General features: G+C 44.0%; 8 protein-coding genes across 16 annotated transcripts; 3 read left to right on the plus strand and 5 right to left on the minus strand.

Annotated features, from left to right (window-relative positions):
- Positions 1-627: 627 nt before the first annotated feature.
- Dna2 (DNA replication helicase/nuclease 2) lies at positions 628-6,917 on the minus strand. The gene is made up of 9 exons (XM_026814188.1): positions 5,566-6,917; positions 5,232-5,496; positions 4,991-5,168; positions 4,645-4,930; positions 4,176-4,568; positions 3,888-4,112; positions 3,675-3,818; positions 2,238-3,600; positions 628-2,207 (listed from the first exon to the last, which is right to left on the minus strand). Exons 1-9 carry the CDS (start codon positions 6,438-6,440, stop codon positions 879-881), a joined length of 5,058 nt encoding a protein of 1,685 aa, XP_026669989.1. The 5' UTR covers positions 6,441-6,917; the 3' UTR covers positions 628-878.
- Positions 6,918-7,067: 150 nt separating this feature from the next.
- On the minus strand, positions 7,068-10,103 carry LOC108625744 (alpha-ketoglutarate-dependent dioxygenase alkB homolog 7, mitochondrial). Of its 6 annotated transcripts, none has more exons than XM_026814225.1 (6): positions 9,878-10,103; positions 8,601-8,702; positions 7,807-8,514; positions 7,551-7,724; positions 7,347-7,471; positions 7,068-7,274 (listed from the first exon to the last, which is right to left on the minus strand). In XM_026814225.1, the coding sequence occupies exons 3-6, from the start codon at positions 8,056-8,058 to the stop codon at positions 7,139-7,141; spliced, it is 687 nt and encodes a 228-aa protein (XP_026670026.1). In that variant the 5' UTR covers positions 8,059-8,514; positions 8,601-8,702; positions 9,878-10,103; the 3' UTR covers positions 7,068-7,138. The 6 variants fall into 6 exon arrangements, with proteins under 6 accessions (XP_026670026.1, XP_026670025.1, XP_026670028.1 ...); XM_026814224.1 differs by having other exon boundaries at positions 8,586-8,702; XM_026814227.1 differs by having other exon boundaries at positions 7,807-8,702; positions 9,930-10,103.
- Positions 9,230-9,900, plus strand: CSP1 (chemosensory protein 1). Its single transcript, XM_026814229.1, has 2 exons — positions 9,230-9,504; positions 9,589-9,900. The coding sequence occupies exons 1-2, from the start codon at positions 9,312-9,314 to the stop codon at positions 9,759-9,761; spliced, it is 366 nt and encodes a 121-aa protein (XP_026670030.1). The 5' UTR covers positions 9,230-9,311; the 3' UTR covers positions 9,762-9,900.
- A 70-nt stretch (positions 10,104-10,173) lies between the features above and the next one.
- Positions 10,174-12,066, plus strand: LOC108625743 (sin3 histone deacetylase corepressor complex component SDS3). 2 transcript variants are annotated; one of them, XM_026814220.1, is made up of 9 exons: positions 10,174-10,388; positions 10,478-10,595; positions 10,663-10,726; positions 10,788-10,901; positions 10,982-11,183; positions 11,250-11,430; positions 11,498-11,612; positions 11,679-11,763; positions 11,851-12,066. In XM_026814220.1, the coding sequence occupies exons 2-9, from the start codon at positions 10,496-10,498 to the stop codon at positions 11,944-11,946; spliced, it is 957 nt and encodes a 318-aa protein (XP_026670021.1). In that variant the 5' UTR covers positions 10,174-10,388; positions 10,478-10,495; the 3' UTR covers positions 11,947-12,066. The 2 variants fall into 2 exon arrangements, with proteins under 2 accessions (XP_026670021.1, XP_017881475.1); XM_018025986.2 differs by having other exon boundaries at positions 10,174-10,595.
- LOC108625745 (E3 ubiquitin-protein ligase MARCH3) lies at positions 11,789-12,923 on the minus strand. Its single transcript, XM_018025988.2, has 2 exons — positions 12,560-12,923; positions 11,789-12,489 (listed from the first exon to the last, which is right to left on the minus strand). Exons 1-2 carry the CDS (start codon positions 12,794-12,796, stop codon positions 11,992-11,994), a joined length of 735 nt encoding a protein of 244 aa, XP_017881477.1. The 5' UTR covers positions 12,797-12,923; the 3' UTR covers positions 11,789-11,991.
- Positions 12,924-13,029: 106 nt separating this feature from the next.
- On the minus strand, positions 13,030-14,809 carry LOC108625747 (INO80 complex subunit E). Of its 2 annotated transcripts, none has more exons than XM_026814222.1 (6): positions 14,735-14,809; positions 14,002-14,158; positions 13,750-13,931; positions 13,549-13,675; positions 13,317-13,489; positions 13,030-13,248 (listed from the first exon to the last, which is right to left on the minus strand). In XM_026814222.1, the coding sequence occupies exons 2-6, from the start codon at positions 14,143-14,145 to the stop codon at positions 13,164-13,166; spliced, it is 711 nt and encodes a 236-aa protein (XP_026670023.1). In that variant the 5' UTR covers positions 14,146-14,158; positions 14,735-14,809; the 3' UTR covers positions 13,030-13,163. The 2 variants fall into 2 exon arrangements, with proteins under 2 accessions (XP_026670023.1, XP_017881478.1); XM_018025989.2 differs by lacking the exon at positions 14,735-14,809 and adding an exon at positions 14,408-14,692.
- Positions 14,810-14,846: 37 nt separating this feature from the next.
- Positions 14,847-22,495, plus strand: pcm (5'-3' exoribonuclease pacman). Of its 2 annotated transcripts, XM_018025954.2 has the most exons (14): positions 14,847-14,921; positions 15,008-15,180; positions 15,365-17,018; positions 17,086-17,378; positions 17,441-17,712; positions 17,788-18,064; positions 18,128-18,406; positions 18,466-18,629; positions 18,690-19,530; positions 19,609-19,683; positions 19,757-20,107; positions 20,854-21,090; positions 21,169-21,669; positions 21,733-22,495. In XM_018025954.2, exons 2-14 carry the CDS (start codon positions 15,106-15,108, stop codon positions 21,922-21,924), a joined length of 5,211 nt encoding a protein of 1,736 aa, XP_017881443.1. In that variant the 5' UTR covers positions 14,847-14,921; positions 15,008-15,105; the 3' UTR covers positions 21,925-22,495. The 2 variants fall into 2 exon arrangements, with proteins under 2 accessions (XP_017881443.1, XP_017881442.1); XM_018025953.2 differs by lacking the exon at positions 14,847-14,921 and having other exon boundaries at positions 14,928-15,180.
- Positions 22,496-22,546: 51 nt separating this feature from the next.
- Positions 22,547-26,121, minus strand: cdm (importin-13-like protein cdm). Its single transcript, XM_018025956.2, has 8 exons — positions 25,846-26,121; positions 25,607-25,771; positions 25,385-25,534; positions 25,061-25,311; positions 24,233-24,995; positions 23,260-24,169; positions 23,032-23,178; positions 22,547-22,960 (listed from the first exon to the last, which is right to left on the minus strand). Exons 1-8 carry the CDS (start codon positions 25,984-25,986, stop codon positions 22,701-22,703), a joined length of 2,787 nt encoding a protein of 928 aa, XP_017881445.1. The 5' UTR covers positions 25,987-26,121; the 3' UTR covers positions 22,547-22,700.
- Between the last annotated feature and the right edge of the window lie 52 nt (positions 26,122-26,173).

A 26,173-nucleotide genomic window follows, 5' to 3' on the forward strand; every position in this document is an offset into this window, starting at 1 on the left:
ATTATTAGGTTAACATTTTAAAACGTAGGTTAAAATGATTTTGGGTTTGTCCGTGGCGCCATCTAGCGTTCATGGTCGCGAAAGTGTTTGGCTCCAATGAATTTGGAGTTCATCGTGGCGCCATCTAGCGTTCACGGCTGCGAACATGCTTGACTCCAATATGTACGGCAATATTTCTGCAATTTTCGTTTTTCCTCAATAACTCCCGAACGGATGGACGTAGGAGGACGTATTTAGGCTCATTTTGTAGGGGACGACGAGATCTACAATTTCTGTGTAAAAAGATTTCGCTAGTGCCAATAGTTAACGAGTTATTTGCAAAAAACTGTTTTTCTGTTTTTTTCCAATAACTTCCAAACGGATGGAGTTAGGCAAACGTTTATGGGTCCATTTTGTAGAGGACGGCGAGATCTACAATCTCTATATAACAGTTTCTCGCTAGCGTCAATAGTTTACGAGTAATTTGCAAAAAACTGTTTTTCGTTTTTTGACGTGTCAAGGAATATCGACCACAATTCTATAAACGCCTGATCGAACATTAAAAAGATTAGACGTAGTTTCGTTGTTACTAGCTGTACACCGCATTACCTTGATAGGTCAGATGGCTAGTAATAACACAAATTCCAATTGTTTCATACAATTTCTTTATTAGAACCTTATTAGCATTCTCATGCTTCGAGTATTAAAAATATTTTCGTCGTATACAACGTGGATTTCGTGTACTTATAATTAACAGTAATGATTAATAAATATCACAAATGAAAACAATTATTACAATTATCTCTTCGATTTACGTTACAAAGTACTTCACAGACAACAAATTAAATAAAATTAAATTAAACACGATTGATAAAAGTATAAAAATAGTTTTTAACAATCTATAAAATATCGATGAGCTGTTGCCCAGCGGAGAGATCGATGTGATCAGTCAAGTTGATCACATTGCGTCCATCATCGGTTTCATTAATGATTTTATATAAATCGTCGAACGTCGAATACCTACTAGTCGTATGTTTATCCGCAATAATAATTAACTTCTTCTTGGCTCGAGTTATGGCCACGGTTAATCTACGGCGATCCCCCAATATTTCATTGTCTTCCTCGATTATATCGCTGTCCAGTAAACTTTTAACGCACGAGTAAATTATAATGTCTTTATCGCGACCCTGATACTGGTCGACAGTATTTATTTCTACTGCTTGTCTAATGACTCTGCCGAGCAAATCCACCTGTGCCCTATACGGCGTGATTATTCCAATATTTTGTATAGAAATGCCCATCATTAGAAGCGTCTGGACCAGCTTCGCCGCTATGGCAGCTTCCCAGACGTTTGAACATGTGTCCTCGCTGTCGGAGAATCGATCGGCCATTTCCGATGGTTTCTTCAGGTTACAAGTGCGTCCGGTATTTATCAATATAACCGACTCACTAATAAGCGGCGACAGCGCTTTTCGTGTCCATTCCTTTTCCCTTTTTAAAATGGACTGTTGCGTCGAGATGCATGCATCTGCTGTTGCAACATCTCCGGATTTTAACATATCCCTGTACGTGAACTTATTTGCAACGTGCATGATTCTTCGATTCATTCTATATTGCAGATTCAGTTCGACAGTATTATTCTCGTTGTCGAGCCGAGAAAATAACGACTCGTCGGCACCTAGTTTCTTAGCTCGTATGTTCCTTACGATGGGAGGTAATTGATCAGGGTCCCCAACGAGAACGAATTTTTTTGCGCTATAAAGTGGTCGCAGAACGGTTGACTGTAACGCCTGGGTACTTTCGTCCACCAAGCAAAAATCAAACGTGCGTCTTTTGAGAAGAGGGTGACTCGCGCCGTAACACGTTGTTGCAACTATATCTTTGCTGGAATATAATTTTTCCAGGCTCTCCGGCGACGTACAATTGGACGTAACGTACGCATCCGTTTTGTTCGTTAAAGATGAATGGGCGGACGAGCCCAGGCGCAAAAAGTCTACTCCCATTTCAAGTAGCTTTAACAGGATGTTGTCTACTGCACTGTTCGTGTGTGCAGTAATTAGAACTGAGAGCTTCATTTTTCTTAATGACATTATTAAGCCGACGATAGTTTCCGTCTTCCCTGTACCGGGCATTCCTTTGATCAAGAGGTAATCGTTGGCGGACAGCGCTTTCTTGATCGCGACCAACTGACCTTTATTGAATCTTTGCATGAGTCCAGTGTTGTCNGTATAAAAATAGTTTTTAACAATCTATAAAATATCGATGAGCTGTTGCCCAGCGGAGAGATCGATGTGATCAGTCAAGTTGATCACATTGCGTCCATCATCGGTTTCATTAATGATTTTATATAAATCGTCGAACGTCGAATACCTACTAGTCGTATGTTTATCCGCAATAATAATTAACTTCTTCTTGGCTCGAGTTATGGCCACGGTTAATCTACGGCGATCCCCCAATATTTCATTGTCTTCCTCGATTATATCGCTGTCCAGTAAACTTTTAACGCACGAGTAAATTATAATGTCTTTATCGCGACCCTGATACTGGTCGACAGTATTTATTTCTACTGCTTGTCTAATGACTCTGCCGAGCAAATCCACCTGTGCCCTATACGGCGTGATTATTCCAATATTTTGTATAGAAATGCCCATCATTAGAAGCGTCTGGACCAGCTTCGCCGCTATGGCAGCTTCCCAGACGTTTGAACATGTGTCCTCGCTGTCGGAGAATCGATCGGCCATTTCCGATGGTTTCTTCAGGTTACAAGTGCGTCCGGTATTTATCAATATAACCGACTCACTAATAAGCGGCGACAGCGCTTTTCGTGTCCATTCCTTTTCCCTTTTTAAAATGGACTGTTGCGTCGAGATGCATGCATCTGCTGTTGCAACATCTCCGGATTTTAACATATCCCTGTACGTGAACTTATTTGCAACGTGCATGATTCTTCGATTCATTCTATATTGCAGATTCAGTTCGACAGTATTATTCTCGTTGTCGAGCCGAGAAAATAACGACTCGTCGGCACCTAGTTTCTTAGCTCGTATGTTCCTTACGATGGGAGGTAATTGATCAGGGTCCCCAACGAGAACGAATTTTTTTGCGCTATAAAGTGGTCGCAGAACGGTTGACTGTAACGCCTGGGTACTTTCGTCCACCAAGCAAAAATCAAACGTGCGTCTTTTGAGAAGAGGGTGACTCGCGCCGTAACACGTTGTTGCAACTATATCTTTGCTGGAATATAATTTTTCCAGGCTCTCCGGCGACGTACAATTGGACGTAACGTACGCATCCGTTTTGTTCGTTAAAGATGAATGGGCGGACGAGCCCAGGCGCAAAAAGTCTACTCCCATTTCAAGTAGCTTTAACAGGATGTTGTCTACTGCACTGTTCGTGTGTGCAGTAATTAGAACTGAGAGCTTCATTTTTCTTAATGACATTATTAAGCCGACGATAGTTTCCGTCTTCCCTGTACCGGGCATTCCTTTGATCAAGAGGTAATCGTTGGCGGACAGCGCTTTCTTGATCGCGACCAACTGACCTTTATTGAATCTTTGCATGAGTCCAGTGTTGTCCAATTGACCAGCAAGCGACGAATTTTCGTCGAAAGTCGCCGGTTTCCTAATGTACAAATCATTAATAGAATCGAGAAGCTGAGAATGAGAAGATGTAGCGAATGAATTCCAAGTATATACTTTTCTATGACGATTTCCCGTAGTCTTCTGCAGATTTCGGTATTGGTCATAAGTTCACCGATGTTGCCCAAGTTGGTCGAGAGATACGAGGAGGACGAATATTTGTTCACATGAAAGATCTCGTGTTTGTACTTTATCAGATCTCTATAAATAAGGTGAAAAATGGTAATGCTATTTTATTCACCTCTAATGGTATTGCTAATTTCTATTTACCTGTCGACCATTACGTTGATCTGATCTTCGCCTCGTTCGGCTACATACCCGGACGCTAAATTTATTCTCGCATTGGTACTTATTATTACATATTCGTTGTCATTAAATTCCAAGTATGGGATTTTCTCCCCGGGCGATGCACGAGCAAACGAGTGCACGTATCTGCCATTTGTTACACGGACGTCGAGCATCTTCAAGTTACACACTGCACGTCCCTTCTTCTCCCTGAAACAACGAAGACGTAGACGTACAATCGATGTATTCATAAAAACGGTCATTTGGTTCTACCTTTCTTGAGGAGTCAAAGTCCATAACTGCTTGAAAGTGCTCTCCGAAGAGTGCACGCTCTCTTCCATTTGTAACAACTTTACCCAGTGTAACATGTAATCGATGTGTTCGGGCTTCAAAGTTTTTAAAATCTGATTTGTCACCTGTTTTAAAGGATGGGACTCCGATAACTGTAACGAGTCGTCTCTGCTCAAGTACGCGCAACACAGCGTATTATACTCGCACGATGAGCACCAGGGTGAATTTATGGGCTCCGGAAGTTCTAAGTTTTCTAAAGTTTCCTTAGACGAGTCAAACCGACTCGCCGTTAAATAATGCGCCAAAGTATTTCGCAAAATTATCAAGTCCCTCTCCTCGGCACGTTGACTTTTTACTTCTCGTAATAGAACGTCCCTGTAATAGAACGTCAGTGATAGAACGAAATATCATAACGAAGATTTGAACTATGTTTAGAGACGAACGGAGTTACTTTAAGTACAGAAGAAGGCCGGTGTCCGTATCTTCCTCGGTCAAAGCCATCATCATAAGGTATAGAATGACTTGACCTCTATGTTGATGTGAGAACGTTGCTCTTCCTGTCTTGATTTCTAATGGCATTATCTTCTTCTTCGAGTTAATTTTCACTTGTGCAGTGATGTCTATTTTCCCCTTCATTCCTAATTCGGGCGACCATACGATCTCCTCGATATCGCGAATTTGTGCGATCTTTCCCTTAAAGTTTCCTGTTGTTCTCGCTATCTGATTTTGTTCTTGATCTAAGAACGTTGTCTTTTATTAGTAGAAATAAAAGAAGATTTGCACCGAATCGCGTTTACCTTTTAAATAATGGAGTATAAACTCTTGAATTTTAGGAACGTAAATCGACATTTTTTCTCTACACGTGCGCAACGTAACGTTCGTTGCATACAATAAGGTAACAGCGTCTGGGGTCTGTAATATCTTCTCCATCAACTCCGATATTTCGGATGTCCTAGAAATATTCTTGTTTATTGCCTGCAACAACGATACCAGAAAATGTATTTTTAACGAATCTAACTGCAAGACGCGAGCTCTTACGGTCTGTAGTAGTTGATGGACTAAAGTTCCAACGACTAAAGGTGTTGAATCTTGATCTTCACTACGTAAACTGTCTATCCTTCGGAATTTTTCCGATAAGACGGATTTGCGCATGCAGAAAGTAGCACCGCTTATGCTCGTGCCGGATAACAGCGTATCTGGGTGAACAACGAGCATTCCAGTTACGTCGTCCACGGTCCATTTTCCTCCTTTCTTTTCCGCGCGAACCACTACTTTGTCACCCTTTCGTACGATACAGTTTACCCTGGACCCGAATTCAAAATATTGCTACAGATGTTCACTCCTATTTGTACGCTACAAACGTGTTTCTTACCATCTTCCACAGATAAGTACTGTGCCGCATTTTTCATTCTTCTGCTCTACGTCGAGAGTTATCGTATTTGCCTCGTACTTGATCTCGACTACTTTGCACCTTTGAAAGGTGCCGAAATCGATCTCTCCTACTTTGTAAGTTGAGCTGTCGAAATCGACCTCGCTGATGTTGAGGAACTCTTCGTCTAAGAAATCATCGAACAACTTTTCTAATTCTTGAGACTCGTTTATCGTCTTCGTATCACACGTTCCTGTAGCTATGCTATTTTGGGACTCTGTTGTATCTTTCGGGAGGGACGAAGTAGAAATCTCTCGCAAACTTTCATCGGAATCGTTCACTATTATTATCGACTTATCAGATGCATCAGTGGATATATCGATGCTTATCGAAGGATGCTTATCAAATGTACTGTTTTCGGATGAATTCAATGTAATAATACTAACGTCCGAAATCCCCTCGTCTCCAGAAATACATTTTTCAAAGCTTACTCTTTCTACGTTGCCTCCACTTGATTTGCGTGGCAATATCTTGCTTTGATCTGGATTCATATTCTCCTTGGAGAACGCTTCTCTTACTATCACTTCCTTCACTATTTTAACTCCATCTTCTTCATTATTAAGTTGATTTTTATCTGCGAGGGAAGGTCTATATTTCGGGGTTCTTGGCGAACCATTGCCTAATTTTGCAATTTTCCTCTGGCAAGAATCATCTGTCTCCAGTAACTTCCGTTTGACAGAAGATCCTTGGGTTTCTATATCAGTCTTACTGATGGTTTTGCTGTCATCTTTAGGGATATTGTTCTTTCCCTTATTCCTTGGACTCCGACTTGTCGAAGCCCCTTTGGTTTTGTCACGAGTGGAACGGGATTTGTTCATAATAGATTAGATGTAATACACTCTTTTACTGTAACAATACAAATTTCTCACATGCAAAGTATGCAAAGATTCGAAACGTTCGAAACTAACTTGCACTGACTCGTTCGTCGCGTGTTGCTTACATAGGTACCTCGAGTGGGGAGAACACGCGGGAAACTTTCCCGCGCTCACAGATTGCACTACCACCAAGAAGATACTACACTACTACAAAAGAGTGGCAGTGCCCCTGTAATCGGTGTAATTCTTGGGGCAGCAAATGGAGTACAATGGGACCAAATGGGACTTAAAACACAGTCGGTGATCGCTCTTTTTAGTCGAGTTGGAAGGAAATTGCATAGGATCTTTCTTGTATCTGATAACTGGAGCTACAGCTTTTGGCTGAGACATTCTTCGCTTGGCCAAAGAAAAAGTTTTTGCAACAATTTTATTTATTAGTTATTGAAGCTAGCGAAAAAAAAATTCTACAGAAGTTGTAAACAACTGACGTCCTCTACAAGAGAGGTTCTATGCATTTTTCTTCTAACTCCGGTATGTAACCAGTTACATATGATAACAGTTTGATAAACGAAGCTTAAAGGCATTTCAAAGGAAAATGGGTAGAGAAACGTGATTGTACGTGCAAAGCAGTTCCATTCGTACCGATAGTTTTTATTGATATTTCTGTATACGTAATACTCATGTACATTGACAAATGATCGTTATTGATCATTATTGGGGCTTGGCTGACTTCTGCAAATTACTGAAACGCGTCTATCTTTCGGTACGTGTCGGCCGTCAAAGTACGATTCTTCGTTTTTTAAAATTTCGTGACGATAGTCGTATCTGGCCGTCCCGCTGTAAACCAAGAACTGTGACCGATACGGAATTACTGTTGTTCAAACTACACACTCAATTACCCAAACGTACCTCATTATGTATAAGGATCTTCTTGGCAATAGAAAATCTTTGTACTGCGTTTCGTTATTGACCATTGTTAATCTCATTACGCTGTCGGTCAACAAACTTAAACCCGCGATAATTTGCCCACAAAACTACGAAGAGATCTCGATAGAAAGTTTGGCTCGAACAATGATTAAGACAAATTGTGTACCGTTATAATACCGCACATACTCTAACGCTGTCGACGTGTGGTTTTATCCATCCTTCTGGCGCCAGGTCTAAGACATGTATCAATGGAATTTGCGATGTCCCTATAGGGAACGCGTTCTCCCGAATTCGGTTTATTATCTCTGTATTCCTTTCGTTCCACTTGCTCCTCTCCGTTTCTCTGTAACTATGTATCGCCTACAACGCGAGATAAGTGAGACAAAATACGATCGGACGAATCTAATTACGTATCATCTATTCGCATTATAATTATACCAACATCGTCCCAGTGTGATCGTTCGTATCGAAGTCGTTTCATGTACGGATCAATCTCTTCCATCAAAGATTGCTCTTCCTCGATCGTGACGAAATTTCCCAGAATCTGCATCGTATCCTCGAGCTCTTGTTTCCAATTACTGGAATTAACGTCCGTCTTGTCGGACACGATTTTTGACTCTCCATGACACCTGAGATTGTTATAATTACACGTTCTTTTCAAGACACGAGCGAGCGAACGTAATGTACTGTTCATTGCTCACTGTTTTTTAGAGTACAGGTTAAACTAGATAACGTAACATGTATCTGGTTGACGGTAACACACGCGGACATTACGTTATCCTTATTTAATTATACACTCGTTGTATATGTGTGTGCCTTATTATTGGTAACAATTTTCATTTACGTCGAATTGTTTATATCGAAGAGGAGACGAGTGCACGTCGTCAGTTACCTTTGACACTAGGCATTTAAATGCCATGTGCTACTGTGACGTCGCATGCGCCATAGCGCACGCGAAGGCATCGCCGTGCATAATCAACTTTTGACAGAATCAGACGCTGAGCGTTTTGTTCCTACTGTTCGGAATCGAACAAAACCTGAGAGTCGTATTCAGGAAGGATCTATTCAAATGCCTCTCAAATTTTATTAAAATATCTTCATGGATTCGGTTGGTATAATTAAAAATATGCAGGTCTAGATGAGTAAATGACTGTAAAGCAAAATGAAATTCGTATAAATTTTATAATTACTTTCTCGTCTCTCCTATTTTTAATTAAATACTTGCTAGAGGTAGACCTGTAGAGGAACTTGATATTCTCGCTTGTAATAAACAGAATCAATGACCAAACACTGGGTGCCAAATGTCCGAGGAATATATCTTGAGCGGCGCAATATTCGCTGGAAACAGAAAGAGAGTAACAGTTTTATAAGACAGAATCATGTCCAGAGTTTAAAATGCTGCTAACATGCACCTTGGCGAAGTATTTTTAATGAATCGCGAATGGCGATTGAATTCAAAGCTCAAGGTACTCATGATATAAGAATATTGAGCGACGTGGTTCGTCCAATTCGAATCGCTAGGGCGGTACCAAAAGTAATTGAATTCCTATGGTGTAACAGATATCATGTGTCAGCTTGTATGATATAATGCAAATGACAACGTGATGCGAGAGGAAAATATTCTTTTTCAGCATGTTCGTGACATTTATATGGCTGACATGACAAAAAAGTGACATCGTAGGAAAAGTTCGGATGACGGTGTACCTATATCAGTACGTCAAAGAAACAGATCGTTCCATACAAGGCTATTGCATACAATTAATTCTATATGCAATAGCTTTTTTTTGTCACCCATCTAATTGGACCCGCATAACAAGGTATATAATTTTCATTTGCCAGTTTGTGTATAAAAGACACGAATCTCGGATACCGCGTCTAGTATTTTGGCAGGATCGATCGAGAGCACGTTTCGAGTCATTCTGAAGCGAGAGGAATCTACACAGCATCATGCGTTACAGTTGCATCGCGTTGATCACGTTGTCGCTCTTAGCATGGGTCTACGGCGAAGAGCTTTACTCCGACAAGTACGATTACATCGACGCCGACGACATTTTAAGCAATGACCGTCTTCGAGAACAGTACTACAAGTGCTTCATGGATACTGGACCCTGCGTAACTCCGGACTCGAAATTCATGAGGGGTAAACTAGCATCTTTCTTATCTGCAATTTTATACGAGTTCAACGTCCGTTGAACATGTCAGTTTAAATCGTCCGACGTTACAGAACATATATTGGAAGCGATCGCGACGAAATGCAAGAAGTGTACCGAGAAGCAGAAGACTTCCCTGAACAAAGTAGCGGACTACTACGCGGCGAACGACCCTGAGAAATGGGAAGCTCTGATACAGAAAGTGGTAATGGATTTCAAAGACATGGCCGGAAGCAGCGACGCCTGAACTGGAACTGTTTCTGCAATTACTACAATAATTATCGTATCCTATCCAGTAGTACATGTAACGTTTTCCCGATTGAAACTTTGCAAATTTCTTGATGTATTGAATAAACGGCACACCTGAAGCAGAGATGAAGAGATAAGAACGTTTGCTCTCATGCGGCTTTTGTACCATATGGTTCATTCTACCCATCCTCGTTCTCCGTTCTCCGTAGTAGAACTCGATGTGCATGCAGTTTCTCTGATTCACTTGTCCAAGAATATTTAATTGAAGAACACAACAGGAGCAAGGACGTGACACGACGAAGGGATATGCCGGCGGCACATTTCTTTCATGTTCCCGCTATCACCCCACCACGCTCAGGACAGGACGTTCCCTAACAATGATGAAGTTAGCCACTACCATAACTGACCATAACCTCGTTCACGCCCTACTTCACCTCGTTCTAATTGTTTATCACTATCAAACGATAATGATGCGAGTCAAAAGTAGAAGACAGAATCGAAGAACCATTCGTACGTAGATTAGACAAATAGATAGCACGTCGTCGACAGATTTTGGAGATAACTTATGCAGCTGTTCCGCTGGCCGGCTGTAATACAGAAGTTGCACCAGTGGACGTATTAGAAGGTGTCAGACTCGCCAGGTTCAACCTCGGCCGTTAATTTAATTAATGAGATATCGAGACATGTCGTTTGCACGTTAAAATGTCGTATCAGGATTCACCTTTCTCGACCATGTATGGTCAGGACGATTACGATATCGACGAGGAAGACGACGAGTACTTGCACTTGGAGGATGATCGCGCTGTCGAGGAACTGGTCGAGAGCGATGAAGGTACGATTGATAATTTAGAGATACTTCTTGGGTAATAGTTTGATGAGTAGACGATGTGAATTCTCAGATACAGAGGAGGCGAGTGAGACGGATCTTGGTAAATCGGAAGAATACACGGAGATAAAAGAACAGTGAGTAGAACGATACGATCGAAACGTTTGTCGTGATACTTGAGTACTCAATGGTTTCTAGAGTTTACCAGGACAAGTTGGCCAGTTTGAAGAAACAGTTACAGCAGCTGAAGGATGGAACGCATCCGGACTACAACCGCAAGTTAAAGAGGTTGGAGGCACAGTACAAAGAAAGGTCGGCATTCCTCACGACAAAGAGATATAGATCATTTCTAACTCTACCAATTTCATTAATACCGACTGAATTATGTACAGATTACGACTGAACATAATTTACCGTGATTATTTGACCGAATGGGTAGAACGGGATTATATATTGGAGAAGAAAGCAGCGGTGAAAGAATTCGAAGAGAAGAAGATTGATTTGAAGGAGAACTTATTGACCGACATGGAGGAGAAGCGGAAAATGATAGAATCGGATCGGCATACAATGGAACTGACGGGTGATTCGATGGAGGTATAAAGAATCTGATGAACGAAGCAATTTTATGGTTGCCAAATGGTCTGACGATCGTTCGTTTAGGTGAAACCTGTGATGACGAGAAAATTACGAAGGCGACCCAACGATCCAGTACCGGAGAAAGTAGAGAAACGAAGGAAACCACCCCCGGCACAATTGAATTATTTGTTGGACGAAAAGGAGATAGAGAGCGATCTCAAAGCTATCAGCCGTGGCAAAGTACTGGCTACCGTTCGAAAACCAGGTAGGTAGCGAATTCGTGACTCCAAAGGAACGCGCAATCGTGTCGCAACATTGTATCATCGTTTCAGTGTTGTCCCATTACAACGCGGTAAATATATCTTCGCAACACGTTCCTCCACCCTCCGATACGCCCATGATAGATACCAGAATAGAGGACGGGAAACTGCTGCACGAAAGGCGATGGTAATTATTCAAGCTTGTTTGATACAAAACGCGAAAGTATTTGGGATTGGCATGAAAATGTTACAGGTTCCATCGCGGTCAACCGGTATACGTGGAGGGAAAGGACTTGACAAGGTTCGCCGCAAACATCTCTGCGATCGGAACCGAGGCCGTGAGTGATCACGACGAACTGTTAATTAAATTCAGACGAACGTTTGTTTCGTTTATTTTTGAAAAGTATAATTTGTCCGTTTCACAGATTTGGGTGAAGAAAGTTTCGGATGGGAGCAAAGTGCGAATATACATATCCCAACTCAGTCGAGGGAAAATTTCGATCAAGAGAAGAGCGTCTTAATTATTATTGTGAAAAGGACGGACTTACTCGAGTGTTCAGTAACTCTTAAACTTGTGATACGTTAGACTTGTAGTTTATTGGAATCCTATTTTCTGGATTCAATATAATTTTTACTGTGCTCGTTTTTTGCCACCAATAAAACCAGATCCTCTGGTGATACTGTATCGCCATGTACATCCATATGAAATAGGAGAATAGCAGCAGGGTCATCATGGCTAACAGTAGATAAGTGGTCCATCGCGCCGGCGGGAAGTTATCGTAATTATTTTTCGCGTAGAAATCGGCCGCGACGATGCAAACGTAACAACAACCGATCGCCAGGGGCGTGATTATCATGCTACGGAAGAGATCGGCCTTTAAACTGCGAACGTGCAGTTGATGTTGCTGCTGGTTAAGGCACATCCAAATTATTATAGATTGCAGAACGTTGTAGCGAGGCGTTCGCATGATATCGAACTTGTGCCCGCACAGTTCGCAACTGTTCCTGTTGCTCTCTTCAAGCCAGTGTTCCAAACATTTCAAATGGATCGCGCCCATGGTTCCCTTGAAAAAATTTTATTTCCTTTATCCCGAATCGTTTCTTAACGGGTAATCGTAACATAGGTCGGCGCACCTTGCACTTGCACGGATAAATTATAGGTAAATGCAGCGAAGAATCGTAACAAATGCGGCAATGTAACTCTTCGAAAGAGTCCTGTAAGCTCAACTTGATCTTTTTACTCGAATCGTGCTTCGCGTCGAATTTTCGTTTCACGCTCTTGTTAACGACGGCCGTGTCATCGCCGAGTTCTTCGACCTTCGTTATAATTTTCTCTAACACGCTTATGACGGAACTCCTCTCACAGATCATTGTAAATCATTTTTTATCGTGTCGATGCTCGTCGACACGTACGAGACGAAAAAAAGAGACAAAGGAAGACAAACGAGAAGCAGCGAGTAACTCCATGGTAATTCCAGCTCATCGTTATTATTTTACGTTACTTCGTCGTAACACAAGATTGCGATGAGTTATTACTGTACGAACTACGAGAATTTTTATAGAGGAGCGAGAACGACGAAGATGTTGACGAAAGACTACCTGAACACGTGTATAAAAATTTGTATTACGTTACGAAGAATACAATTAAGTTAGTCAAATACGATAATATTAATGCGATACGTTATTATTATGTGCAATTTAACCTATGGTCAACCGGCGAACTATGAACAAACGTTTGTCACTCGGCCATCATATCCACGCTGGGACAATCCTCGCCCATGTTGCTCGGAGACGTTTCTAGTTCTCCGATTTCGTTCGACTCGCTGAAACGTTAACACATGTACTTATCCGCAACGCGTAAGATTTTTAGAAGCTTTTATCGAAAGGCTACCTATCCAACGAAGGGTCATTGCTGAACATTTCGGTGGGTACCGTCGGTGGTGCTTTCTCCGGTACCAGTTCCAAGTAAGTCTGTCTAGACTCTAAATGTCTCTCCACCTCTTCCGGCGTCATATGACCGTCCGACATCAATGATATCGGCACTACATTGTTCGATGATTGTACCTGAACAGAAGTTCTCGCGTAACACCACTTGTTCTTCAAGATTATAAGCGGTTACTTACTACAGGCGTGGTGTTCGACTTCGTCACTTTGGGCGCAGGTTTCTTCTTCTTATTAACATTAAGAGGCTTTGCCACCGTCGGCATGTGATGCGGCATATGATTACCGATTCCCATCTCTATCTTTTTTCTAAAGACAAACAAACAAAAGAAGCGACACACTATGATTAGAAGAGTGACTTGCCTCGGCTGTAAATCGACTACCTTTTAGATGTGTCGAGACGAGTAATTTCCTCGTCCGAGGATTCTGTTTCATCGCTTTCGCTGAACGAAGCATCTACCTTCTCGTATTGCAACAACCGGTCCAATAAAAAGCTTTTATCCCTGTTCACCTTAAGCAATTTCCTCTGAGTGGACCGGAGAGCTTCTTGGAAACATTCGTTTTCCTGAGACAGTCGTCGAATCGTTAGACGCGATAACACTTGACGATAATAGGAAAATCGTGAACGGACGTACATAAATTAAGAACTTGAGCTTTCTCTTAAGATTTCTGTATTGATCCTTGTAATTAGGCACTTCCTCCTCCGGGCTGTCGTCGTCATCGTCTTCCGCGTCCGCATTGTTGTTTGCGATTGAACGACAATACCATTCTTCCAACATTGATCATTCGCGACTAGAAGCAGATCAAACGAATTTCCAGAGCCAGCCGACAGTGATGAAGAAAAAACTCCACTGTTAAGTACGTAGGGAGTGCTAATCGAAGATCGACGGATGCTCTGTTCGCTTCGATTCGGCGGAGGCGCAAGGTTAAATCTCCGTCGACGTATGAGAGAAATTGGCAAAAATGGGAGTTTGAGAAAAAAGGAAGGAGGAACCGATGGAGATCACTGGGCCAGAGATCGAAATGAAATTTCCCGATTACCTGCGCCGAGCTTTACGATGATTTTTTACGTCTCGCGAATAATCGGGTCGAACGATTATTGAGAGGATAAATACACTGATACGCTGTTTATGACTAGCTTCCATTCTGCAAAACATAGATAGGCCGATAGGCGTGAGAAGAGGCGACGGCGACGTTTCGTAGTTCGTAGTGAGAGGAAGAAGGGACGATACGACCGGTTTAAATGGCCTTTCGGTAACGATCGACAAATCTCGCCTATCGTCAGCGCATCGTTCACAGCGAAATTATCAGTAATAAAAACTGACCGTAGAGGACGAGAGATTTCTCGTTGAAAATAAATACGTCTACCTGACACTTTTCTTTCGAATAGGACGAAATCCGATCCGAAATGATGAAATAAACATATGTTAGTGAAACAATCCGTTTTTACCTAGGGAAAGTCGTTTTATCACCGATGCTCGTTTACGCGTTCTAATCGGTATAATGGTAACACCGCCGACGAGCCCGCACCGAACCCACCGAGCCCCGAGTTCAAGTACGTTTATCTATCTATACGTATCGTCGTATTAAAGTAAAGTTGGTAAACTTATACGCTACCCCGAGGTTTTTAATTTTTTTAAGGAAAGGGTTCGTTGATTAGAAAATTGTTAAGTATTGTGATCACAGTGCGAGTCGCACGGACGTTTCGTATCGCCGCTAAGAGACATTCTAACTAAAAGATGGGTATACCGAAGTTCTTTCAGTACATAAGCGAAAGATATCCGTGTCTTACAGAAAAGTTAAAGGACTATCAGGTAATTGGAGAACAGCATTTCTTTCCCACGCCCTCGCATCTTCCTTCGTGATCCCCTGTGACACCCTCGGTACAATTTGTTTACACAAATTTTTTGTTCACTGTCGTCCTGTTCAAGTTCTGGAATAAATCTCACGATCATGTCCGACGAATATTATTGTTCTGATCTCGATCGATTGTTACAGATACCCGAGTTTGATAACTTGTATTTAGACGTGAACGGTATCATACACGGTTGCTCGCATCCGGACGATACCAACGTTTTATTTCGTATCACGGAAGAGACTATATTCAATAATATATTTCGCTATATCGAGCTACTGTTTCGCATGATCCAGCCACAGAAATTATTTTTCGTGGCGATCGATGGAGTAGCGCCGAGAGCAAAGATTAATCAGCAAAGAAGCAGGCGATTCAGGGCTGCGAAGGACGCAGAGATCCAAGAGCTGAAGGCCAAGACCAAGGGCATCAGTCTACCCACGGAGAAGAGGTTTGACTCTAATTGTATAACTCCCGGGACACTGTTCATGGCCAAGCTGGACGAGCAATTGAAGTATTTTATAACGTATAAAATATCTACCGATAAACTTTGGCAGAAGTGTAAGGTAATGTTCAGTGGATCTCAGGTGCCCGGCGAGGGGGAACACAAGATCATGGATTATATACGTTACATGAAGTCACAGCCGGACTACGATATACATACCAAGCACTGTTTATACGGTTTAGACGCGGATTTGATAATGTTAGGTTTGTGCACCCATGAAGTACACTTCACGTTATTAAGGGAAGAGGTGACGTTCGGGAAGAAGCATTTGAAGGTCTTGTTGACTCCCGAGGAGACAAAGTTCTGCCTGTTTCATTTGTCTCTGCTGAGGGAGTACATAGATCACGAGTTTTCCTCGTTGAAAGAAAAGCTTGCCTTCCCGTACGATCTTGAGAAAATAATCGACGACTGGGTTCTGATGGGATTCCTCATAGGAAACGATTTTATACCGCACTTGCCGAATTTGCACATCGTGCACGGCGCGCTGTCCGTGTTGTATCAAGTCTACATGGACGTATTGCCAACGTTGGACGGCTATATAAACGAGACGGGAACTCTGAGACTGGACAGATTCGAGAAGTTTATGGAGAGGCTCAGTCGGTTCGACATACTGCGGTTCTCGGACCATTACGCCGATATAAAGTACCTCGAGAGCAAAACAGGGAAGCCTCTTCCCGAGACCGAGAGGGCGAACAACCTGAAATCCGAGAGTAGCGACGAGACACCGTCGCCGAAAAGAGTACAGCAAGACAAGGAGTTCGACGCTTTACTCAGATCGGCCATGGAGTCAGGGAAGGAATGCGACGAGGAGGGAGGGGACGACGATTCCGACCCCGAGATCTACGCGATGGAATTCGTTCAGCGTAAAAAGGATTATTATATTAATAAGCTGAATTACGAGACTATAGATGAAGATTTTTTACGTTCACAAGCCGAGGGCTACGTGAGGGCTATCCAGTGGAACTTGAACTATTACTATAACGGATGTTGTAGCTGGTCTTGGTATTACCCGCATCACTACGCGCCTTACATATCGGATATAAAGGATTTCAAAGACTTGAAGCTGGAGTTCGACATAGGCGAACCGTTTTTACCCTTCGAACAATTGTTGGCCGCTTTGCCGCCGTACAGTAAAAGCCTATTGCCGTCGGCGTTTCAATCGTTGTTGACTGAGGAGCAATCTCCCATAAAGAATTACTATCCATTGGACTTTGAGACGGATTTGAACGGCAAACAACAAGAGTGGGAGGCCGTGGTACTGATTCCGTTCATAGACGAGAAACATCTTTTAGACGGTGAGAGATCTACCGATATTTAATTCTCTCGATGCGCGAAGGTTTAACCGAGATTTTACGCACACAGCGATTGCGACTCGTCACTCGCAATTGACTACGGAGGAACGGATGAGGAACAGGCACGGACCGATGTGCCTGTTCACTTACACGGAGGAGAACTTAGGGGTTTACAAGGCGCCCGAGTACTTCCCGGACGTGGTCAGCCACGCGAGGGTCCAGCTGATAAATCGCGAAGATATAATCGTCCCACGAGACAAACTGGTTCGAGGTTTGTGTCCCGGTGTAGAGCTCGACGTGTACTATCCCGGTTTTCCCACCCTTCGACACATAGAGCATACCGTAACCTTGGAAAAGGCTAAAGTGAGTGATCGGCGATCTTCTGTCTTGATCTATCTATTGTCTCATCGATGATCATCGCACAGGTAAAAGTACACCAGAGACAATCGCTTCGGGACAGTATGGTCCTGCATATAACTTCTCCACCCCAGACCAGTTTAACGACACTAGGCCAGAACCTGTTAGGTAATACCGTATTCGTCAATTGGCCTCACATGAAGGAGGCCGTAGTGGTCGCTGTTTCGAACGATCACGCGAAACTGAATTTGGTCAACTCGGAAGTAGCCGTGGCGAAAGAGTCCGAAGAGTCCGTCAGCGACGATATGTGGAACGCGGTGAAGAAACGTATTACCGATACGTAAGTACCGAGACCGAGACAAATTCTTCTCTCCGAGACAAAAGTTATACTTTAGCCGCGCGATCAATGTAACAGGTACAAGGGTCATCTCGCCGTTGAGATTGGCCCAACGAAGTTTCTCGTTCACGTGCGACTGCTGCTAGGCAAGAAGCATACGTTCGGCACTCACGGGAATATGCGGATCGAAAAACAATGGTCGGAATTGCCGGCTGCTTACGCGTATCAAACCGTGGTGAAGGATATCGTTGTTCGTTCGAGCGACGTAGCGTTGTTCAACTCGATCGACGAGGTCTTTGTACCAGGAACCACGTGCTTCATGCTCGGCCATCCTTATTACGGCGCATTGGCAAAAGTATGACTCTACGAGTACGATAGAATTGGACGCGAGGCTCTATACCAAACATTTTTGCGACAGGTATGCGAATCTGGAGTCTGCAAAACGTCGGGCAGAGTGAAAGTGTCCGTGCTGACCGTACGAGAGCCTCCGTTCGAGGTGATCAAACAGCTTCAGTCGAGTTTTTTTAATCAATACGTGACTGGCAGCTTGGCCGCGCAAAAATTAGGTATAAGTAGTCTGCTGTTGAGCAGAGTGACCGGCACGATTTTTGTGAAACCGTCTTCGGATGGTGTGAAACAAGACGACTCTACGCACAATATCGGATTGAACCTGAAGTTCACTAAAAGAAACGCGGAGGTGAGTATGACGCGAACGAGTACCGATCTTCTTTAGCTCCGACTGTGTATCATTTTCAGATATTGGGATACACCCGGAAAACGGAGGATGGCCATTGGTTTTACAGTCCGAAGGCCATCGAATTGATTCGTAACTACATGCTCAAGTATCCCGTTCTGTTCGAACGACTGGCCCAGAACCCGTCCGCCTGCATCTTCCAGGAGGAAGATCTGTTCGCTAAAGGGTAAGCTCGATAATTTGCTGTTCGGGCTTGATCGTTAATTACGACCGTGTATCACCGTAGCACGAACGAATTGAGCGAAACGGTGGCGTGGCTGAAGGATCAATTACAGGGAACGGAAATACGTACTTGCGGCACGATGACGGTCGAGAGTCCTATTGTGAAGAAACTCGAGGAGCAAATAGACGCGTACGTAAACTCACAGGACAGCGCCGGTAAGGCCGTGGAAATGCAGGTTCAGCCGTATCTACTTTACGTACCTGGCTTGCATCTGCGCAACCTTCCACCCGATCCGAAGACGCACACCGTGCTGCTGGACAGAGTCTGTTGCACCAAAGATAATTTCACCGTGCCGCTTGGATACAAGGGAACGGTGATCGGAATACAGAAGATGGAAGCGGCGGACACGATGTACGACGTTCTGTTCGACAAAACGTTCGTGGGTGGCCTCAGTATAAACGGATCCTCGGAGTTGCGGGCGTATCGTTTGTCGGCGCTCGATTTCATAAATATAAATCACGGAGACAGGATAGCACATTCTAAAGCGACGCTGGATGGGAGCATGGAACCCACGGAAGTCAGAAAGTCCGGTCATGAATCTCAGAGACGCGCGAACGCTAGTGCGTTTGCATCGTACAGAAATGAGAATCACTTTGGAACGGACGCGCCGATGTCTCCTAGACCGAGGATCGTACAGAAGAACGCCGAAGGAAGCGGCCAGATCCAGAGATACAGGTATAACGCGCAAAACGTTCAGGTCGTGAACGCTTTTCGGGAACCGTACAGAGTGAGAAACCCTCTACCGCCACCGCCAGTATTACCGTCACCGAACTTACAGAAGAAATCGTCTACAGAGCCCACGTCCGAGTTCCAGGCAATATGGAACGAGTTGCATAAAAAACAGGTTCGTTCAATATGAATCGCGTCAGCTCAGCGTTTAACCTTTTGACGATTTCCATTGTTTTTTTTTGTTCTTTATTAGGAACCGAACGATCTCGTTCAGAAAACTCCCCTGCCTCCTAAAGTAAAACACGACAAAGGCTTTCCAGGGAATCCTGTGAGTACTAGAGTTGGATAAGTAATTGCACGTCGGAAACATTTAAAAAACTGTTTGTCGTGGGGTAAATTAGGCACCACAAGATCCTAGCGCGTTCCTGAAGGCGGTATTAAAGATTTCCGATGGAAACGCGCAACAGACCGCGCAACAGACCGCGCAACAGACCGCGCAAAAGCCAGTGCAAAAGGTAGCGCAACAGACCGTGCAAAAAGCCGGGCTAAAAGCCGCGCAACAGCCCGTGCAAAAGCTCGCACAACAGTCCGCGCAAAAGCTCGGGCAACAACCCATGCAACAGTTCGCGCAACAACCCGTGCAACATTTCCCGCAGCCTGGAACGTCCAAGGCGCCTAGACGTACGAACAGTGTTCAGAAGGAGAATAAAGCACTGGACAACACGCCTCCCTTGGTACAACAACTGTTCGACGTAAGTTTGTCAGACCTTTTTCTTCGGGCCTCGGATCTGAATTTGATTTAAGGATGTATTGGCTATACAGTCAATTCCAAAAGTTTATGTACCTTAGAAAAAGGTACTAAAGTCCTCTACAAGAAAAATTGTATGTATTTTTCTTCTAACTTAAGTATTTAACGAGTTAAGTATCATTAACTGGCATTTTATGGGTGCCGACGAAATCCGGTCATTCCACCGTCGAAATGGCGAACTTTTGGCAAAAAATTTCGTTTTTCCTCAATAACTCCTAAACTGTTCGACTTACGAGAAAATTGCATAGGACCTTTCTTGTAGAGGACGACGAGGCCTACAATTTCCGTATAAAATTTTTTCGCTAGCATTAATATTTAACGAGTTATTGACGAAAAACGAAAAAACAGTTTTTTGCAAATTACTCGTTAACTATTCGCGCTAGCGAAATGTTTTTATACAGGAATTGTAGATCTCGTCGTGCTCTACAAGAAAGGTCTGATGCAATTTTTCCGTAAGTCAAACGGTTTAGGAGTTATTGGCAAAAAACGAAAATTTCGAAGAATTTGAAGGGGTACCCCTTGGAAAAATCTCGGAAAAATCGAAAATTTTTTTTTGTTGTTTATTATTAGCAATGTTCTTCCGATGTCTGATTTCTTTTTAAAAAATGTGTTTCTAGAGTGCATAAACTTTTGGGATTGACTGTATAGCCAATACGTTCTTAAGTACGAAGAAAGATCGTTCGTTTCCAGCATGCTCGACAGAACGAGAAGGCGAAGGACGACAAGACGCCGATTTGGTATTGTTCGCAATTGTTGAATTACCATCAACTGAGCGGAGTAGGAATGCCACGGTATAGTTACTTCGCCGATCCCGAGACTAAACTAATACAAGCGCATATTCTTTTGCCAGACAAGAGGGTATTCGTCGGAGATTCCTGCGTGAATCACGAGCAGGCAGCGGGAAGCGCCGCGAAGAAAGTCTATACGGTAATTTTGGTTGTACCGAGCGAACGTTCGGAGAACATGATTTCGATCGGCAACTATACCTTCCGTTCTTCTCCGCAGGAATTGAATCTGGCCACCGTACTGCCAAATATGAAAATACTTCTGCCACCGCAGCATTGGTATTCCAATGCTCAAAATACCAATTGGTCGCAAAACGTGAGACCACCCGCGCCCGGAAGTTTCTACCCACCCGAATCTACGCTCCTCCAAACGTTTCCCGAGTGGGTGCAGAAGGGACATCACAATACCGGCCATCAGCATACGTCCAAGCAAAATGACCAGTATAATAATCATTACAATCGACCAAAACCATCCATCCCCAAAGAACCTAAGCCAGGGATGAGTGCAAAATCGAATCTAGGGATGAATCCAGGAGCGAATCCAGGAGCGAATCCGGGGTCGAAAAACTTTCCAGCTTTCGTTCCCTTGCAAGCGATAAAGAAAAGCAGGAACGTCATGGCTAAACAGTCGGCGAACAAAGAAGCTACGACCCAAAGTGCCAAAGACAATCCTCGGCCTGTAGCCAAGCCGAAGAATACCGAATCGCAGACTCAGGCAAAGGTACGTTGGAACGGCTAAAATTGTTAAGTATTAATTGTTTATCGTACGCCTCGATCGTTACAGGCGACGAAAGTGGAAGCGACCAGCTCGAGCGGTTGCGGAAAAGAAAAGTCGGTGCAGAACGGTTCAAATGAAACACAAACTACGCAACGGACTTTCGTGATAAAGCCTAAGAAGTCGCGGGTAGCCGCGAAGTTCAATTTACAGACGCAAACCGAGGAGAAGGATCACAGTAAATCTTCTTCGTCTACTTAGGAATAATGAGAATGGGCATTGAACTGCAGAGAATGGTCGAAAAATTGTTCGACCCGTTTCTCACACATTTGTTTTCGATATTTTGTAATAAAAACAAAAAATTCCAAACGGGAACGGTAGTGCGAGCGGGAAAGAGGCAAGCTTCAAAAAACGTTTGAAGTTGTAGAATTGTATAAGCTCAATTATAAGTTCTTTTACTTTTACTAGAGTTTCTTTTTGTTGTTCTTTTTTTTTATACGTTCCAACGTTGAACGGAGATTCAGTATTGAGCACTATACACTACGCGAGAATCGACATACCTATGAAATGTGTGATTTAAATTTTAAAATACCAAGATATTTTATCTATTGTTTCGTAATATTTTTTTTGAAACACTTTATTTTGTTTACCATTTATTTGATCAGCTAACCATGGACCATTGTTTTTGTAGACTGAGAGGATGCCTATGTAACTATAAAAATGACGCAACTCATTTCGGTCATTTTAAAGAATGCATCGTATGTTTATAAATTTTTGAATTTTTCAAAGCACTGAATAAACAAGAACAAATAAAAAGAATGATCTGAACGTATAATGCGAGTCAAGTCTGTTCATTATTTCTTTTTAACTCATTGTTCCCCCCTTCATGTACATGTTACAGTCTTTATTCAAAAATTATTCGTTACATAAAGGATGATCGTTACCTTGACCGTCGAACATGGAAAAAGGTATTTCACTCTGAACAGAGCAGCGTTGATTCGGTACGATACCGTACACGACAGTTACCTTTTCCCGTTTCATTGCTTACGTGCATTCCAATTACTTGCCGCCGCCAGATTCTGTAGACTGAAGTCTTGCAACAATTCGAACATTCGTTTGTTCGTTCGTTCGCGTAACACGTTCCTAACGAAGGCTTCCTTCTGCGCTTGCGAGACATTGAATAAGGCCCCGTGTTTCTCGAAAGCAGTACGAAGCCATCGGGCTTCCAAACAAGTTTTGTTCAACGCCAACAGAACTTCCGCGTGCGGTTCCAAATTTGTCCGCTGTACCTCGCCGCCTATTTTTACAAATCACACGTTACAACAATTACTGACAGATGACAGATGAGACGATCGAGATGTTACGCACCTATGCACTGTACAACGACAGAAACCAATTGCTCGCTGATCGGCAGTATGAACGTCTGCATGTGCGGGGTTTGCATGATAGCGTGAGTGAGGAAATTCCCGGCGGACTTCACCGTCGCCGTTTCCGGCAACGTGAGACACTCGATGGCTGCAACAATTTTTAAACGAATTTTTTACGATGCATCTACGAGCGTCGACTGTCACGCCAAATGTAAGAGTGAACATTTACCGCATTGCAACATCTCGGGAATTTGATCGGGTATTTGCAACAGCAGCCTGGTGTTCTTCTTACAGACCTGAGCCAACAGTCCAAGATACGCGTACATTAGGTCCGCCCATTCGGACAGACTCCCGTGGACCGACCTGCAGGCCCTGACTCCGCTCAACGTGATCGAGCTTATGTCAGCGAAAACCGGGCCGATCACGTTGTTCGGATCGCGGCCGAACAGCAACACCAGTTGCCGAAGGAGGTCCAAGGCAGCGGGATGGGGCCAAGTCTTGTACGAGGTCGACAAGATCGAGAGCAGAGCTCGAGCGTCTTCTTCCGGATGAAGCAATGACCAGAGTGACTTCTGCGCGCAAGTGTACATCTCTCCCAGCGTGTTGTTGTCTTGGCCCCATTCGGGGTGGACGATGATCTGCCTGAATATCGGTAACAGAGCGTCCAGCACAGCCTTTCCGATGGATCCCTCCAACATGGAGAGGAACATGGTCGCCATCTTCAACTGACTGGTGACCGCGTCGCGTGCTACGAACCACGGTTGGTTCAGAAGTTCGCGAATTTTGATTATGCACAGACCTAGCGTAGCGTCCAGATGAGCCAGTTTCTGGTCGGTGGTAGGCAACATATTCAGCAACGTGCCAGCCGCATACATTAAACGCAGACCCTCCGCGCAGCCGGGGGCAACGCTCGGAAGAACTTGTTCAATAGTATTGAGGACTGAGGGGGCGAACGGCGCGAATTGTTGCTTGCCTTCTCGAGCCAGATCCTTCAAAGCTATCGTCGCAAACGGCGCGGTTGGCATGCCTCCCGCTAAGCCTATGGTCACGATTCGCAGCACTTTCTCGAGCCAAGGTTCGGGATGTTCGCCTATCCATTCGGCGTACGCGCCTATCGTCGAGCACGCGCACGCTAATACCTAGTAATATACGAACTGTTTGATCTCGTTCCTACCGATCGTCGTAATAACGATGTGTCGTACCTTTGGGGGATAGCGTTCGTAGGGTATATGGGTGACGATCAAATTCATCAGCGCGGGAATGTAATGCGATTCCTCGGTACCGACGCTGTCTGCCAGAGCTTCGAAGGCGTGCAGCGTCGATTCTATTTCCGTCCATCTGTCCGTGCTGGTCAACGCCTGACTCAACCGATGTCCGAGAAGCACCAGTAGGTCTTGTCCCAGCACTTTGAAACAGTAGTCCAAAGTGTCGGCCACATCCTGTCTGTAACACCTGAACAGTTCCCGTTCGTCCGCGTCTCCTGCCTCCTCAGCCGTCGACGGAAGCGTGGATTTTCTCAGCAGCGCTTGAGACAGTCGCGCGTAAATCGGTCTCAACGCTACGATAGCGAGATTCTCGTACGGCTGATCGAGAGTGGACACGTCGTCCTGCAGGGCAAACCAGAATCCGAACGGGATCGAGCTGCGCGTCTCGTCCGTCGGGTACCGTCCTTTTTGCTCGGAACATTGTAAAAGTAACTCGATTAAACCTTCGACAGTCCATTTCTGTTCTTCGTTTCCCTCATTCACTAAAGCATATAGAAATATTCTACTGTGAACTTCTCCGATCGCCGACAGTATCTCGCAAAAATATTTTCCACTGTACTGCCTTGCCATGGTTACCAAACTCCGTGCCCATACCCACAACGTTTGCGGCCTTTTTCCAAGCTCGCAATGGGTCACAAGCAGGGTTAAACATTCCTGCACCACCTCCCAACCCTTCGCGTTATCCCTCTCTTCCGGTTCCCTTGAAAATGATTCAATTTACGATTCTATAACGGGCACGGTCTCGACGATGTCTCTGCGATGTACCTGCTCGGAGCGTAGTACGCCGCGGCCGTCAACAAATGTCCATATATCTGGGCGGCGGGCTCGAGCGGGAGCTGACTGAGTTTCAACCAGGACAACGCACACTCTATACTCAACAAGTGCAAATCGCTTTCACTGTCCTGAGAACTACCGGGACTGCACATACAGAACACTTGATCTAAAAGCCAGATCGTCCTGCACCACTCGTTCACCAAACATTCGTTAAGCTTAGCAGCCTTGTGTCTTCTTTCGTACTGATCGAATTATACGAAACGTTTATCATTACGTTAACATTACGACGCGTAAGTAGTAATGCGAGAACTTTACCTCTACTGGTAACATGGAAAGAGTGCGTAGCAACAATTCCAACATAGGTATAGAATCGTAAGTCAACATCCTTATTAATTCGTCTACAACATTGTTATTCTTGTCCTGGTTCTCGGCAACTGTGCTGACGTTGGCGAAGAATCCGGCTAACTGAATTCAACGGGAAAACCTTATTGCCTCAAATTGAAATCGAAGAGAAATTCGTATCGAAGAAGACGTTACCGCTTGACATAGTTTAGAGAGCACGATCTTTGGCATGTTCGGCTGCTTCATGCAGTTTATCAAACGTTCCTGCAGTGCTGGAAACTCGCTCCTGGGTACCTCGTTGAACTGTTTCAAGATCTTCGTGTGCAACGTCGTAGCAGCATAAAATTGTACTTCTCTGGACTAAGCATCGGGAGCATTACTTTTTACGGAGGATAAAGAGAGACACGCCTAATGAAATGCAATATGTTCCGTACCTTTGAGGAGTCGAGGAGGTCCCAGACGAAGGTCCAGGCCTCCGGAGAGGTCTGGACTTTGAGCAACCATTGGTGCACCTCGTTGTTCGCTTCCGCGTAAAATTGTTTTACGGCTTGGTCGATTATAGTCGCATAATCCATCGCGGATTATTCTTTAGTTCTTGAAAACTAACGAACTCCTACACCTGGAAGGGTGTCATCGCCAGCTAACCGCTTTTGTCCTCCGTGTCTAGCCTGTTCTATCGTTACCGTCGGCAATGACTTAAAACACCGACACCTTCTACGCGTGTCATTTAGAACAAGGGCATTAGATTCTTCTGCACACGAT

The sequence above is a fragment of the Ceratina calcarata genome, unplaced genomic scaffold, assembly GCF_001652005.2.
Source record: "Ceratina calcarata isolate Rehan_Ccalc_2016 unplaced genomic scaffold, ASM165200v1 scaffold369.2, whole genome shotgun sequence".
NCBI classification, from domain to species: Eukaryota; Metazoa; Arthropoda; class Insecta; order Hymenoptera; family Apidae; genus Ceratina; species Ceratina calcarata.